Below are 16,913 nucleotides of genomic sequence, written 5' to 3'. Positions count from 1 at the left end.
ACACAGGTTTGGGAATCAGGATTTGCGTTCTAGCTCTGCCTTTCTTAGTGTACAGCCCTAGGTATGTTGGTTAAGCTCTGCCATGTTCTCTTCACTTGCAAAATGGGGATAACTAACTTTCCAAGTCCCTTGCAGGTTGTTCACAAGGAACAAATGAAATGATAGATTTTGAGAAGTATCCAGGGCCATGTACATGTAAAACAGTAACATTGCCATTGCTTCATATGCCTGTATAGTTACACAGAGAAAAACTCTAAATTAGGAGTTTTGTTCTTTTATTGAAATAGGGTTCTGGCAAAAGCCTTATTTGTCCTTAATTAAAAGCCTGCCCTGAATTTGTCTCATCCTGTTGCTGTTAAACAATACCTGGGATCATGAAGTGGTGGCAAAGGTGCACGGGTTCAAGGAGAACTGAAATTGAGGGATTCTGCCAGATACCTTGTTGGCTCTCAGAGCTCTCCAGTCAGCGTGGCAAGTGTGCCTCTTTGGGGTAGCAGATTAAAGAGGGGTGGAGGAAAGTGGAAGTCTCAAGGACCGAGTGTCTGTTTAGGAGATGGAGCGCTGGGCCTTTCCTTCCTATGCCATATCGTGGTCTTCTCTCCTGCTCAGACTGCCATTTTTTAGCCATCTATAGGCTGTTCATGGTTACCTTCTTACCTGCTGCTCACTCCTTCTTTGAACTCCAGTTTACCTATGCCAAGATGCCTGCTTTTCTCGGTGATGATAACAGTAGAAGGGAGAGGTGTTGGGAATTTTGATAGACAGTGGGGTATGGTGGCCTGGGCAAGGGGTAGGAAGCTTGGCTTCTAGCATTTCTTTGCCTCTCACTAGCTGTGTAACACCTGGGCCTCACATACACTGGGGGCTGGCAACAATAACAGAGGTCGTTTGCAAGCTGAAGATCACATATTTATGACTTAATTTCTTTTTTCCCTTCCTTCCTTGCCATAGGAGTCCCTGAGTCCCCCAGTGGCCTGGGTAGGCAGGGTAGGCAGACCTGGGTGGAGTTCCTGGCCCTAGATGTTTCTTCTCTAGTCTGATGCCTCAGGTCCCCTTTGAGGCCAGGCTTCTACTTTAGAAGGTCTGGATTTCAGGGTGGGCCTGTCACCTCCCCTAGCTTTGTCCAGCAAATTCCTGGTGCTAGTCTTTGCTTAGACACCGGGATCACAGTGATCCCTCAGGGATGTGTGGTCCCAGGATGCCTCTGCAGCCCTCATCGTGCCTGGAAGGACGGTGAGTGCTTCGAAGCACTTGAAGTACCACAGAGTCGTGCTGTATTTGTACAGTGCTTACATTATGTGAAGTGTCCAGGCTGTTGTGTTGTGTAAGTTTTTCGTCACCACATTGTTGTGGGGAGAACAGAGCAGGGATTATTCTCCCAGTTTGATACGTGAGGGGAAGCTACAGAAGCCCTGATTAGGAAGGGCTTGCCTAAGTGTGGAGTGGTAGATGCTGTGATTGCCTGCCCAGTGCTGTGCTGCTCCTACAGCATCTGACCTGAGAAGGGCCATTCGGATTCTGCTGCAAACCTCCAGGGAGGGGAACTCAAGTGCCCTGTCAGACAGCCTCTCTGCTAAGATGTTTCTTCCCTGGAGCGAGCCAGAATTCCCTCTCCTGTTGTTTCCACCAAAAGCAGTAGCCCTGCCCTCAGCCTGACCCTTACACAAGACAGTCCTCTCAAGACAGTCACAGCCTTCTCACAGGGGTACCAGGATGTCAGGGGACAGCACTCATTGGGTGTCCAGCTACTTATCCACAATAATAGACTGAAACCACATATTGTGTGTGTGTGTTGTAACTGAATTTATTTATACCCTTCTTTTTTCCCAAAGGAACTGTAGGTGGCTAACCAAAAGTTCCATTTCACAGACATCGCTCAGTGATTATTGTATTAATCTTTTTTCTTTGATCTTAGTGAGCTGAGTTTCTGGGTCTTTATGAGGAGTAGGGATATTGAGAGGAACGGAGAGGGAAAAATAGATACATCATTGATTTAAAACTTTGCTTTTACCTCTCCTGATGGTTTCAGAGCATGAATTCTTAAGTTCAGAGCATGAATTCTTTCCAAATTATACAAAAATTCAGGGTATCTTGGGCATTGTTTATGGGAGGGTAGTTTCCTGGAACAATTTTCACTTCCTTCTTATCTCTCCTCTCCTCTTTTGGAAGTAGTGGGGGTTGGCTGGGACCAGATCTTCCTATTCCTTCCATTTTCACATAATCCATTCCCAGTTTCATCCCCAGAATTCAGGCACCTGGCTCCTTGTTTCTGCCCTCCTTCCCCTATAACCCTTCTGCATGAAACCTCCATCAGGAGCCCAGGGCCTCTTTTCCCAGGTCAATTTGGCACTCATCACCCTGCTTCTTGCCTCTCAAACCAAATGTTTTCTCTTGCTTCCATCCAAGAATTCAGCTCATTCTTATTCTCTAACCAGGCCCTTTGTTTTGGGACAGTCATGGAATTTCTACTCTTAGATCTTCCTGTGAGCCTTGGAATTTAAACAAAGGACTATAATGCTGGGGCGCGAGTTTTGGTACACAGTTACCTGTCCTGTTCCCCATTGAACAGCCTTAGATGGAGAAGGATTATTGGTAGAGGTGGGAATCCGACATCTCATGGGCTGGTTGGTTTCCCCACCTTTCAGCATCCCACTCTGGCCTTTGTCCTGGGACAGTGACTTTAGCTCCTGATATCTTGGCTCTACAGTGTTTCCCAACTTTTTACATTTTAAGAAACTGTGGTTTTCCCTCTTGCCTTGACATGGAGTATTAGTATGTAGGCCTTCCATGTCTCCTACATGAGGAAAAGCTTAGAGAAGGGGCAGAGGTACAGAAACATTGGCTGCTGGCTGGCTCCCACCTCCTGCCACAGTCCACACAATCAGCTAAACTGGAGACCTTGCACACACACACACACACACACACACACACTCACACACACACCCCCCAGTCCAGCCTCACTGAGGTGTCAGCTCTTCTTTCACTCTTCTCCTTCAGGGCTGGGCTCCAACTGCAGGATTTCCCTGCTGCCCCACTGTGTGCCTGTCATGCTGGACACACAGCTATCACAAAGAGCACTTGCACTCAAGGCTGCATGAGGAGAGGGAATGAGTGCCATCTTTGGAAGCAGGAATGCCTGGGTCTAAAACTTGGCCATGACCCTCATTAGGTCTTGTGACCTTCAGCAAGTTGGCACTTAGCTTGAGTCTCAAACTCTTCATCTGTAGAATGAGATGACAATGTGTACTCTGCAGAGCTGCTAGGAGGGTTAAAGGAGAGGCTGGGGGTGGGGCAGGATGCAGGTCTGGCATGTGATGGCCTCTGTGCAATTTTGTTTTAGCTTCTCACCCCCATGCAGGGAACTTTAGGGCATGTCCTGCCTTCGTTTCTCTAAAACCCCACATAATTCCTAGTTTCACCTAGAAACAAGTTAGTGAGTGAAGTCAGTAACCATATACCACAAAGTTCTGGCCTGCTCTGTGCTCTGGAACACAGGGGAGGGAAGTGGATGGGGGCACGTGCTGGTGCCAGAAGAGTGTGTCCTGATCACATGGTAGGGCTGGCCCTGGACTCAGTCCTTCTCAGGAAAGTCATCTGCATGAGTAGCCAGTAGTTCTCAGCTCCCCACCCTTACTTGCTAGGGTCAGATACGGACATCCAGGCTTTTCCAGGGTCCTCTCTCACCCCCTTTCACAGGGCTACCACAAAGCCTGATTGAGGCCTTTCCTCTTTAGGTCTGGTGGGTCTACCCTAGGGAAAGGTCTGTCTCTCTTTGCTCTTCTGCTCCAAACTAACAGCACTCATTACCCACCCCGAAAGGAAAAAACAAAACAAAAAACAGGAAGCCCAAAAAAAAAAAAAAGCTAGCTTGCTCTTTCTCGATTTTGGCTGCAGGTGTTTCCTCCTTGGCTTCCTTTTTGGCATCCTGGTTCTTGTTCTTACTTCCCTGCACCCTCTAGCCTCTCAAATGCCCTGGACTCCTCCCTCCTGGAAGCCAGGGGTTGGGGGGAGCAGGCCCCCCGATCCTTGGCTTCGGGTTTGGTAAACGCACTACTGAGGCAGGCTGCTTGGCCTACCTCTGGCAGGGCTCTTCCCCTCAGCCCCACGAGGCTCTGGGCTCTGGGGCTGGGGAGACCCGAAGAGAAGTCTGACTGGAATGGGTTGAGTGTGGTTGGGTTTATGGGTATCGACCCGTGGAGTTGCGATTGAGAGCGGCAAAGGGCCCAAAGGTAACAGCTGTCTCCACAGCATCTCCAAAAGTTGGGGACCCCGTAAAACTTGGGGTGCCCAGACCGCGAGTCCTTCTGAGAGGTCGGGCGTTGGAGGCGAGCCGGGGAGAAGGGGTCCCAGGCGAGTAGGGGCAGCCGGCCCCGCCCCTCGGCCTGCCCCGCCCCGCCCTCCCCGGGGAAGGGCCACGTTGCCCGCCCGGCGGTCCGGCCCTCGAGCGCCGCAGGAAGAGCCTGCCTGGCGGAAGGCGCCGGCGGCCTCCGCGCTAGCGCTTGGAACGCGCCGGGGCGCCGGGCTCGCTCCCCAAGCCCCGGGGCAGGCCAAGTTCAGGGCCGGGAAGTTGGGAGGACCTGGTGAGTGGGGGCCGGGGGACGCCAGCGTCCGTCAGTTCTGGGGCTTGTCCCCGGAAAGGGACCGAGGTCTGACTGAAGGAGGCCCCGCAGGAGCGGAGAGGGCGCTCCGGGGCTGGGGTCCCGGCTTGGGAAGCTGTCCCTTTCCGAGCCCTCCGTGTCCCCCGACAGCCCCGGTGCCCGAGAGAGGGACTTGGCCCGGGCCGCCCCGGGTCCCGGCCACGGGCCCCTTTGGAGCCGGGAAGTGGAGCTCTGCGTTCCGCTTTCGGAATCCCGGGCCTCCAGCTGGTGAGAGAGGGCGGGCTCCGCGGGGAGGGGGCTGGTTGTGAAACTCAGCCTCTGGGCCGACGTGGGTGTGGGGCCTGGAGGCGCTGGGGTCGCTGGAGAGGGTTTGGGGAGCGGAATGCGAGGTGGCCCTTCCCCAGACCCCACCCGCGCGTCCATTCCAAAAGTTACTAGGGGTTCTTTCTCCTCTGCCGGGAGGAAGAATTGACTCGATGTGGAAATAAGTAAATTGTCAAGAAAACTTTCTCCTACTTGTTAGCTCATGTGTGTGGAGTAGGGGGCCCCTGAGACGTGCAGGGCCCCATCTTATAAGCCCTGGAGCACAGGGGCTGTGGCCGGCTGGTCTGTGTCTCCACGGGACAGTGAACCCTGGAGTGAGGCTCCACCTTGGTTAACCTTTGCCCCTGTGATGCGTTTAATTAGTCCTCCCTTTACGAACATCACTGGCTGAGATTGTCCAGCTTTATTTTCTGTCGTTTATAATACTTCTTAGACCATGTAGACTTTTCTTTTAGATGCTTACATCCCCCCTGCGTCTGCCTCGAACTGTGAATCACCCCTGCCTGACCCCATTACCCGAGACCATTGAGGTCTCTCGGATCTCCCCTGTCCTTTTCTCAGATTAGAAGGCAATGTAGTATGTCTAACCTCAGTGGCTTATGTGACAGGTTAAACTCATTTCCTGTTTGGGACACTGGGGAAATTGTCACTGTCCTTTTCATCATCAGAGCCCAGGGGCCTTGGAGATGATCCAAATCAGCCCTCTCCCTGTTCAAATGAGGGAACTAAGGCACAAGTGACTTGCCCAAGGTTACTTGGTTTCCCAGGGCTTCATGCTTTTTGCTGCACTAGCATCATATATCCCTTTAGCCTTCCCTCTAGGTCTTATTCTCTAAGTCCTTGAATTATTTAGTGTATCTTCTCTGACTCCCTTTCAGTTCTAACATCCTTTTGAAATTATGGAGCCTGGTACAAGGTACAGGAGTCTAGCAGAGGTCTAATGAACAAGAAAGTGATTCAGTTAAGTCTCCATTATCTGTGGCATGTTCTATACTTTCTGGTTTTTTTCAGGCAATGCTTTTTAACGTACTAAGCAACACAGAGATAGAAAGGAAGGTCTGTCAACATTCCTTTGACTTCCATACTTTCTAAAAGCTAAATAAGACTTCTCCATTATTGCTCACAGTAAGAAGTTGACTATCTGGTGTTCTCTTGCTGTTTAAGAAACATTTTCTTGTCAGAGAGAGAGAACTGGCTAGAGAATACCATAGGAATCAGAGTTTTAAAAAGGGATCTCACAGCTCATAGGCAGTTCTTCAAAAGAAGAAACTGAGCTAAATGTCCATCAACAGAGGAATGGATAAAGAAGATGTGGTACATATATACAATGGAATGTTACACAGCCATAAAAAGGAACGAAATTGGGTCATTTGTAGAGACGTGGATGGACCTAGAGAGTGTCATACAGAGTGAAGTAAGTCAGAAAGAGAAAAGCAAATATTGTATATTAACGCATAAATGTGGAATCTAGAAAAATGGTATAGATGATCTTATTTGCCAAGCAGAAATAGAGACACAGACATGGATAACAAACATATGGACACCAAGGGGGAAAGGGGTGGGGTGGGAGGAATTGGGAGATTGAGATTGACACATATACATTATTGATACTATGTGTAAAATAGACAACTGATGGGAACATACTGTATAGCACAGGGAACTCTACTTAATGCCCTGTGGTATTCTAAATGGGAGGGATATCCAAAAGGGAGGGGCTATATGTATATGTATGGCTGATTCATTTTGCTGTGCAGTAGAAGCTAACACAACATTGTAAAGCAGCTATACTCCATAAAAGTTAATTTAAAAAGAAAAAAAAGAAGAAGCTGAGACCCACGGGAGTTGGTGGCACCTGCTCAGAACCTCCTGGGTTTTGGTTGAGGGTCTTATTCACTAAAAAGGCTCACGCCTCATCTCCCATCACAGTGCAGATGTCTTTGTACTTGGTGGTGTGGACCAGCTATGTGACTTCCCTGAAGGAGTTGTGAAAACTCTGGCAAAAAAAAAAACCTAGTGTGAGTTTGTGCCTTTTGCAGGCAAATGTCATTAATAACAGAACATCAGGTACTCAGGTCAAGGTTAAGGACTGTTGTTCTATTTTAGAAAAGGAAGATGTGGCAGATTGTCTTTTCCCAAAATGGCCACAACTTTAAATATCCCGCTCTACATTGTTACAATAGGACGTTGCCCTCCTCCCAGCCGGTGGTGGGGGGTCTGTGTTCCTTTTCGCTTGAATGTAGGCAGCGACTCGTGATACCCCTGGCCTGTGAGTAAGTCAGAAGTGATCCAAGGTTTTGGATCGCTGTGGGTTTGCTCCTGGCCTTTCATGTAGTTGCATTCATATGTGGCTGGGGTTGGAATCATCTGGAAGGCTTCCTCCCATGTCTAGTGGCTGATGCTGTCAGCCGGACCTTAGCTGTGGTTGTCAGCTGGAATACCTAGAGGTATCCTGTCCACATGGCCTGGGCTTCCTCTCACCTTGGTGGCTGGGTTCCAAGAACAGGCGTCTCAGGAGCACCAAGTGGAAACTGTATTGCCTTTCATGAGCTAGTCTTGTAAGTCACATAGTCATCACTTCCTCTGTAGTCACAGATCAAAGAGAGGGAACATAGACCGCATCTCCCCCAGCTCTAGAGGGAGGAGTGTCATTGTCACTTTGTAAGAAGAGCATGTGAGATGGGATATTTGGTAGTCATCTTCGGAAAATGTAATCTTTCACTGTTAGGCTGCTAGTTTGGTCTTCTTTCTCCCCGATTTAGTGAATAATGCAAGCAACCCTCTATCTAGCTACTTGAACTTCGTACATGTGCCAAGCACTGTCAATAGGTATACAGATCATAGAGCCTTTTCTCTAAGGAGTAAGGTGAGAGCCAGGTAAGTACAGCCACAGGTTCTGTTACAGTGTGGAGAGGAAAGACAGGAGGTGTGGAGAGAGTACGGTGGGAGTATAGCTGTGGAAAGCCTGGCTCTGCCTGGATGTTAAGGAACTGGGTTCTTAAGGATGTATAATGCTTGTAGGTGGGGCTTTGGATAATATTTCAGGATGCGGGACCAGCCAGAGGAAAGAAAGCAGTGTACAAAGGGTACTTATTGAGGGAAAAAAGTAGCCTGTTGAGGCCAGAGTACGGAGTTCATGGGGTTAGTGGTCGGAGGTGAGGTTGAAAAGGAATGTTTGAGTCAGTTTGTCGTGAAGGCCCTGTGTGTCATAATAATGATTTTGAGTTTCAGTCTGTGGGCAGTGGCAGTATGGTTTTTAAGGCAGGTTAGTGTTGGGACCAGTTGTGTACTTTAAGAAGGATGCTCTGTCACTATTGGGAAGATTGCTTAGAGGGAAACAAGGTGCGTGATAGGTGAACCAGCTGAGAAGCCACATCAAGAGTTCGGTATTTAATAATAAGGGAAGAGAGTTCAGGTTTAAGCGTTTGAGATCTTGAAATGGGATGATGGCAGTGAATGAGTAACTTTCTCTTCCATTTTCATAATTCTGAAATTCTTGGGGCTGGATATGTTTCAGAATTTAGAATTTTTTGGATTTAAAAAAGATGATCTGGTGCATTTATGATGTAGTGAAGGTCTGGAGCAGCATACCATAATCCAACATGCTTATTTCTGTAGCAAAACATATGAACGGGATAAATAAAGACTATACGTAGCCTCACGTTAGATCAGATTTCTCCGAATGAGGTTAAGCCAAACAAGTGTGGAAAACTTCTGTTTTTCAGCACTTTTTGGACTTGGGAATTGCAGTTAAGTGATCGTGGGTGTGTGGCATCCACATGGAAGCCACTTTTTTGTTGCAGGCAAATCTGAATGTCGAGGATCCTAGCATAGCAGCTTGGCAGCACTGGGGGAGCTGGTCCGCCTCCTCAGGTAGCTGGTAGTAGAGGGGATTTGACAGATGTTGAGCGTGGGGTTGTGCTGGTGCTGTTGGTTGTGAAGGGGAGGTGGACCTCACAGGGTCCGAAAGCATCAGGGAAGGTGTCCTGGCGAGGTGTGAGTCAGAACACACTAGGTGAAGAAGAGAGAGAAGAGCCGACCAGGCATACCGGCACGTGCAGAGGCCCTGAGGCAGGCTCGAGTGTTTGGGTCCTGGAAGGAATCTCATAGAGTGGAGTAAGTAGAGCCAGTGAGAGAGGGGACTGGCTAGCAGAGTGACTGGCTAGCATTTATGCTGTCATATGCTGGGCACTGTTCTAAACACCTGATGTGAATTATCTCACCCAATCCTCACAGCAACCCAATGAGGTATTCTGTTATGGTTTCCATCTTAGAGGTGAGAGAATTGAGTCTCAGCGATGTGAAAAAACTCGGAGTGATGCCAAGCATTGTCCTGGGCTGTTTGACTTGCCCTTGTGTCTGCCGTACCCTCCTGATGGTAGGACTCAGAGCAGTGCTTCCTGGATGAGTGCATGGGCTCTGCTGGCCAAAAGCTGGCCTTCTGGACTTGCTCATTCCGCAGGCACAGCCAGCTGCTGGAGAGTGCCTGCGCTTGTGTGTTCACACACCACTAACTTCTAGACAGAGTGGAGGATCCTGCCCTGGAGAATATGTGGAGAAGCAGTAGAAAATGGCACTGGGACTCTGGGTGAGTCCGTGTGGAGAAGGGGTGGGGCCTGGGAATAGGTGCATCACGTACTCTTACGGCAAGAGAAGCAAGTCCTGTTTGAGAATTTAGAGAAAAGGGTTGTGGGGTGGAGGCCTGGCTGGACTGGGGCAGCTGTTTCCTGTGGGCTGTCTAACATTTCTCGAGGTTTATAGACTTGCTAGGAATACAGTCTGCAGAGGGGCTGAGAAGATTGCTTTGATCTGCCTGGCTTAGAAGGTGTTGGGAGGTCTTCCAGGCCTCAGGGTAGTGGGTGTGGGCCACCTAATTCTAATGTCTGGAGAAGGGTGCAGGGTAGAGAGGATGTGGTCCCGTGGGGTTTTGCTACCTCTCTGAGAGCCTGCTGGTTTGAGGTGGCTCATTGATAAGTCAGAGACAAGCCTGCCCCTCCAGCCCTGAAGCCAACGCTTCGGCTGATGGAGCTCAGTTTCTCTTTTCTTTCCCCCATCTCTTTATCTAAAGACTATTCCTGCCCAGTCAGTTGGGAGGCAGGATGTTGGGGGTTAGGGAATCCAACATTGACCACATCCTGAGGGGGAGTGAGGAAGAAACTGGAAATCTGTGTGTGTTTCTCTTCTAGGAAACCCTAATTGGTATATGAGCACTAATAAAATGGAAATTTAATGACACAGTAAAACTGAAATGGACTTGAGGTTTCTGAGAAGACTGGTGCTATGGAGTTGTGAGGGTGGCTGGTTTCTAGGAGGAAGACAGGGGGTGGTAGTGCTTGCAGGGGCTGGAGGGGCCTCTGAGGAGGGAGGCAGAATCCATTCCCTTTAGAGACTCTTAAAGATCAGCCCTTTGATCCTTGGATACTGGATCTGCCTGCTTGAGAGTCCAGGAGCACAGAGATGAGGTCTGGGACTCAAGGTTTTAGCTAGGGTTAGAGAACTGGTCTGTGAGGCAGAGGGGAACTGACAGAGCAGTCAGCACAGGAGAGTGCAGACCTGAAGCTTTGAGGTATGAGGTGTTGAGACCAGAGGCAGGAATGCCAGGGAGAGAGTTGCATGGTCAGGAATGGCAGCTGTCCTGGAATGGGAGGGTACGGTAGATCCTTTCAGTAATGAGGTCTGGTGGAGTGAGGGGGTTGGCAGGACCATGCCTTTTTCTTGTTGGATGCGTGCCCCAGTCCCTTCCCAGAGCCTGGCAGAGAGCAGGTGTGTGATGCATGTCATGGCGTGATTGAGGAGTTCAGGAAAAGTGGATTGTGTCCCAGTTCTTCTTACTGATGTGCCCAGCTGGGGCCATATTGGATGAAGCTAGTCAGAGCTGTGGGCTATGTCCCTATATTTGATTTTAAGAAATTGTATTTGAAAATAACTTCAAACTATAAAAAAGTTGCAAGAATAAAAATGGTATAAGAATACTCATATTCCCATTACTCAGATCCACCTATTAACATTTTGCTCCATTTGCTGTTCATATACATACATGGTATTTTTGTTCTGAACCGTTTGAGAAGTTGCACCTACCATGGCCCTCTACCCCTAATTACTTCAGCGTGTATTACCTAAGAATTGGGATAGTCTTTTATATAACCACATTATGGTTATCAGTCAACACTGATACTTTGATCTACTGTCTATATTCTAATTTTGTCATTTGACCCAATAATATCTTTTTAAAAAAGTTTTATTGAGGTATAAATGACATACGGTAAACTTTACGTAGTTAAAATGTACATTTTCATAAGTCTGTACATATGTATATACCCATGAAACTATGATCCCACAAAGTTTCCTAGTGTCCCTTTGTAATACCTCCCCTGATGTTCTCACTGCCCCCATCCCCAGGCAGCCACTGATCTGCATGTACTCTTTCACATCTTGAATAATTATTTTGAGATTCGTCCACGTGTCGTGTGTATCAGTAGTACGTTCCTTTTTAATTGCTGAATATTATTCCATTCCATGGGTAGACCACAATTTGTTTATCCATATTCCCATGTTGATGGGCATTTGAGTTGTTTCCACTTTTTGGCAATTATGAATAAAGCTGCTATAAACACTCCCTATAGGTTTTTGTATGGACATATGTTTTCATTTCTCTTGGGTCTGTATGTAGGAGTGGACTTGCTGGGTCATATGGTAACTCTCTGTTTAGCATTTTGGCTAGCTGCCAAACTGCTATAAAAGGACATTAGTTCCATATCTCACACCATATACACAAATTAACTCAAAATGAATCGTAAACCTAAATGTAAAACCTAAAACTATAAAACCTAAAAAAGAAAACACAGGGAAAAATCTTTGTGACTTTGGCAAAGATTTCTTAGATACAACGCCAAAAGCATGATTCATAAAAGAAAAAAACCCTGATAATTGGACATCATCAAAATCAAGAACTTCTGTTCTTCAGCTGACTCTGTTACGAGAATAGGACAAGTGTTTGAATTTTTGCCAGTCTGATGGGTGGAGAAATGTTATCTTAGTATAGTTTTAATTAGAATTTTTCTTATCATGAGTGAAATTAAATACCTTTTCATACGTCTAAGGACCATTTTAATATTTTTGTGTGTGAGTTGCCCTAGTCTTCTAGACAAGAGTTTTGGCCTTTTTTCCCCTCAGTTTATAAAAGTTCTTTGTCTGTTAGGGTATTGGTTTATTATTTGTGATGTATGTTGCAAATATTCTCTCCCAGTTTGTTATTTGTCTTTTGACTTGGCTTATGGTGTTTTTAGCCATGCAAAAAGTGTTTTATTTATTACTGCATCTGTATTTTAAGTCATACTTAGAAAGCCTTTCCCTATACTAAGGTTATAGAGGAATTGACATATATTTTCTTTCAGCACTTGTATGGTTTTATTTTTCTACTTAGATGTCTAGTTCTCTTGGAATTTATTCTTGTGTACGGATCTTATTTTTTTTCCCCAAGTAGCTATATAACTGTTGTAACACTATTAATAAGACCATTTTTTGTGCCAGTAATTCTAAATATCCCCTTTATCATACATTAGATTTCTGCATGTAGTTGGGTGTATTTCTGGAGTTTAAATTCTATTCCTTTGGATGATATGTTTGTTTACATACCAACACCACATACTTTTAATTATAGAGGCTTTGTAATGTTTAGTATGTTAATATCTGGTAGGGCTAGTCCCTCTTCACTGCTCGTTCGTTTTCATCATTTTCCTAGATGTTCTGTTATGAACTTTTGTCTAGCTCTATAAAAAAGTATTTTTATTGAGATTTTTGATGATGCTGAGATGTCCTAACCAAGAACAAGGGATATTTAAGTCTTATTTTGTGTCTTTTCGGGAATTATAGGAATTATAGGTTCATGTAGGTTTTTGAATATTTCTTGTTAATTCCTAAATAGTTTATCATTTTCATGGCTGTTATAAATAGGGTTTTCTCATTTGTTGTTTTTTTAATGAGTTATTATTTGTGGATATGAAGGCTATTGATTTTTGCATGTTAATTTTTATATCCCACTACCTTGCTCAATTCTTTGATTGTTTAGGTTGGATTTATCATTGATTCTCTTAGAGTTTTCCAGGCATATTCTCATAGCATCAGTACATTGAGATACTTTTGCTTCTTTTCCACTTCTTCTGCCTATAATTGTGTTCTGCAGTCCAGTTGCATTGGCTGATCCCTCCAACAGAATGTTAAATAGTCATGTAGATCTGGGGTGGCTTGGCTTTGCTCCTGACCTTCGTGAGAATGCCTCTGGTGCTTCCTTATTAGGTAAGGTGCTGGCTTTAGCCCTGAGGTGTGATATTAGAGTTTTAAAATCAGTAATCTTTGGGCAGTTTGATTTGAGGCATGGGAGGCAGATGGTCTAACCACCACCTCTCCTAAGCTCTGGATAGAAGATGGTAAACAAAATCTGTCAGGTAGGGAAGGGGGAAATGGGATTCCTTTGCTTCCTGTCTTCCACCAACATCACTCTCTACACCACCCCCCCCCCAAAAAAAAACCACGTTGCTCTTCAGAGGACTCATGAACTCGTTTTGGAGTGTGGGAACATGCTCTCCTAATCCTATTCTTCCACACAGATGGACCCTCCAGATTAGGGAACAGGCAGCTATCTTTTAAGAGAGCTTTGGAGTTAACCTCCTGGCCTTCCTTGTCCTGCATTTTTTCATCTGTTTCTGCCCCCCATTCTTCCACTCCAGGGCAGCCCCACGCCTTGTGATGATGGTTGTTTTTCTCCTCTCCTCAGGTGCATGGCTGCTTCCTAAGCCTGGAGCCCAGAGGAAACATCCCTAGGACTGTGGGAGCGTGAGCCGGGCAAGCCAAGGGCAGCCTCGAGCCCCAGCCTTGCCCGCCTCCCCCGCGGGGGCCAGGATGCTGAAGAAGCAGTCTGCAGGGCTTGTGCTGTGGGGCGCCATCCTCTTTGTGGCCTGGAATGCCCTGTTGCTCCTCTTCTTTTGGACGCGCCCGGCGCCTAGCAGACTGCCCTCAGACAGTGCTCTCGATGACGACCCCGCCAGCCTCACCCGTGAGGTGATCCGCCTGGCCCAGGACGCTGAGGTCGAGTTGGAGCGGCAGCGGGGGCTGTTGCAGCAGATCAGGGAGCATCATGCTAGGTGGAGCCAGCGGTGGAGGGTGCCCACCGCGGCCCCGCCTGTCCTGCCGCGAGTGCCTGTGACCTCTCCGCCGGCCGTGATCCCCATCCTGGTCATCGCCTGTGACCGCAGCACTGTCCGGCGCTGCCTGGACAAGCTGCTGCATTATCGGCCTTCGGCCGAGCGCTTCCCCATCATCGTCAGCCAGGACTGCGGGCATGAGGAGACAGCCCAGGTCATCGCCTCCTACGGCAGCGCCATCACGCACATCCGGCAGCCTGACCTGAGCAACATCGCAGTGCCACCCGACCACCGGAAGTTCCAGGGCTACTACAAGATTGCTCGGCACTACCGCTGGGCGCTGGGCCAGGTCTTTCACAGGTTCAAGTTCCCAGCGGCGGTGGTGGTGGAGGATGATCTGGAGGTGGCTCCAGACTTCTTCGAGTACTTCCAGGCCACGTACCCGCTGCTGAGGGCCGACCCCTCCCTCTGGTGTGTGTCTGCCTGGAACGACAACGGCAAGGAGCAGATGGTGGACTCAGGCAAGCCTGAGCTGCTCTACCGCACAGACTTTTTCCCTGGCCTGGGCTGGCTGCTGTTGGCCGAGCTCTGGGCTGAGCTGGAGCCCAAGTGGCCCAAGGCCTTCTGGGACGACTGGATGCGCCGGCCAGAGCAGCGGCAGGGCCGGGCCTGTGTGCGGCCTGAAATCTCCAGAACGATGACCTTTGGCCGCAAAGGTGTGAGCCATGGGCAGTTCTTTGACCAGCACCTCAAGTTTATCAAGCTGAACCAGCACTTCGTGCCCTTCACCCAGCTGGACCTGTCCTACCTGCGACGGGAGGCCTATGACAGGGATTTCCTTGCACGTGTCTACAGTGCTCCCCTGCTGCAGGTGGAGAAAGTGAGGACCAGTGAGCGGAGTGAGCTGGGGGAGGTGCGGGTGCAGTACACGAGCAGGGACAGCTTCAAGGCCTTCGCCAAGGCCCTGGGAGTCATGGATGACCTCAAGTCCGGTGTCCCCAGGGCCGGCTACCAGGGCATCGTCAGCTTCCTGTTCCGGGGCCGCCGTGTCCACCTGGCCCCACCCCAGACCTGGGACGGCTACGACCCTAGCTGGAATTAGCAGCACCTGCCTGCCCCTCCTGGGGCCCCTCCTGGCAATATCATGGCCTAAGATGGGACCGCAGTCCCTGGGCTGCATCATCCCCTCTGTGTTTCTCTCTTGGGTCCATTTATCTTCTGGGTTTTTTTTTTTTCTTTTTTTGAGTGGCATTCAAGTGCACAGATGATAAGGTGAGGCTTAGTCTCCCATTCTCAAGGGGGTCAAATCAGGGGAATCTTTCTGGGGTATGTTGGGGGAGTTATTAAGCAGGAAACCACTGTGTGGTAGGGAGAGACTTGGGCTTGTTGGGGCCACAAAATCCACGTTCCAGGTTTTCTCCTAGGACATCTGTGGAGAGGTTGGCTACTTTAGTTCTCTTGATCAGGCCCCTTTTCCCTGTCCTGGCTATTCTAGCCAGAGTATGAGCCATCCTCCTGTACCTGTCCCCCACCATCTCCACCTTCCCCTAACTGGAGCAGGGTGGGAGGCTGGATTATGTGAGAAGGAGATGTACTTGTGGCCAAAATGAGACTAACCAAAGGGGTTTCATCATCATCAGGGTCTGGGCAGAGCTGTTAGGTTGTCAGGGTTTACTCCCTCCTGCCTGTATTTCTCTTCTTCCCCCTCTCCTTTATCCCTGACCTCCTCTCAGCTCTTCTTTCCCTGCAGCCTAGCAGTTCGTGATTCTAAGATGAAACGGTGAAGGGGAAAAGCAGAACCTCTCCTCAGCTCACCTGCTGGGGTTGGGGGAAAAGCCTTGGGTGCTGGGGCGCCCCTCCCTCATCCTTCCTCCAAGAAACAGACTGCCCCCTATCCCGTCCTTTCTAAAAACCAATCCTTTCCCTGTCGCTCTGGGACGGTTCATGCTAGCCTGGCCCGTGGCTTCTGGAGGCCCTCTCAGTGTGAGGTAGAGCAGCCAAGACCATTCAGCCCAGCCTCCTTCCCTTCTCCCCCAAGCATTCCCTTCCCGTGTGCACAGATTAGGACGCAGATGGTGGGTTGGAGAGCAACGTGTATGTTTTTCTTTCTTGCCTGACCTCAGTTCATGGAAGAAAGTTGAAGCTACAGAATTATTTTCAAAAATAAAGCCTGAATTGTCTGAAAAACTGTGTGTGTTTGTGTGTCCTGGTAAAGGAGTTGGGGGTGGAAAAGGGAGGAGAAAGGTGGAGGAAACAAGGAAAAGAATGAGGACTAAAGGAAGGGTCTGCACAGGCAAGAGGAAGTAGGTCAGTTGGAGGAAGGAAAGCAGATGACAGGAGGATAAGAGCAGGGAGTAGGAGAAAAGGCATAGGAGAGCTAAGGAGGGGCCTAGGTGGGAAAGAAAGGCCAGGCTTGGAGGTGGAGAGGGCCCAAGGCTTCACTCCCCTAGTGCTAATCTTCTCTAGAGCTGGGCTATGGGGCCCTCAAGGCCTGGTCCGAGAGAGAATGCAGGCAGTCCCTCCTGAAATGGGCACCTTGTGTAGGATGCCCTCTGCTGGCCCAGGCAGCATTCCCTAGGAACCTTCCAGGACACAGAGCTGACAGCTGGATCAACGCTGGCAGTAGCACTAAGAGTGTGAGGATGCCTTTTACACTGCCACCCAAAACACCCACACATAAATGGCAAACTTCGCCTGAAACTATCCTGAGAGTTTCTATTTTCCACTAATTTTTTTTTAATGCTGCTTGTGACCTACCAACTTGATTTCCATCAGTGGGTTTGAAAACCCTGGGCTAGGTGACTTTGTTGACAGAAACCATCCTCGAGCTTCACACCAGATGGATGAGTTGTGG

At 48.6% G+C, this 16,913-nt stretch overlaps 1 protein-coding gene across 9 annotated transcripts in view; it reads left to right on the top strand.

Moving 5' to 3' along the window:
- Positions 1-16,246, top strand: part of MGAT1 (alpha-1,3-mannosyl-glycoprotein 2-beta-N-acetylglucosaminyltransferase) — a 75,248-nt gene extending 59,002 nt beyond the window's left edge. For 7 of the 9 annotated variants that reach the window (XM_061190155.1, XM_061190153.1, XM_061190154.1 and 4 more), the window contains one exon: positions 13,693-16,246. In XM_061190155.1, coding sequence (XP_061046138.1) covers positions 13,818-15,161 — 1,344 coding nt within the window. In that variant the 5' untranslated portion in view covers positions 13,693-13,817 and the 3' untranslated portion in view covers positions 15,162-16,246. Of the gene's footprint in view, positions 1-4,439; positions 4,581-4,623; positions 4,866-13,692 lie in introns of those variants that run through there. The other 2 variants (XM_061190159.1, XM_061190160.1) reach the window with 2 other exon arrangements.
- Positions 16,247-16,913: the final 667 nt, after the last annotated feature.

Source organism: Eubalaena glacialis, chromosome 4 (assembly GCF_028564815.1).
Source record: "Eubalaena glacialis isolate mEubGla1 chromosome 4, mEubGla1.1.hap2.+ XY, whole genome shotgun sequence".
NCBI lineage: Eukaryota > Metazoa > Chordata > Mammalia > Artiodactyla > Balaenidae > Eubalaena > Eubalaena glacialis.
The sequence above is the reverse complement of the archived record's forward strand: the minus strand, read 5'-3'. Positions and strand labels throughout refer to the sequence as shown.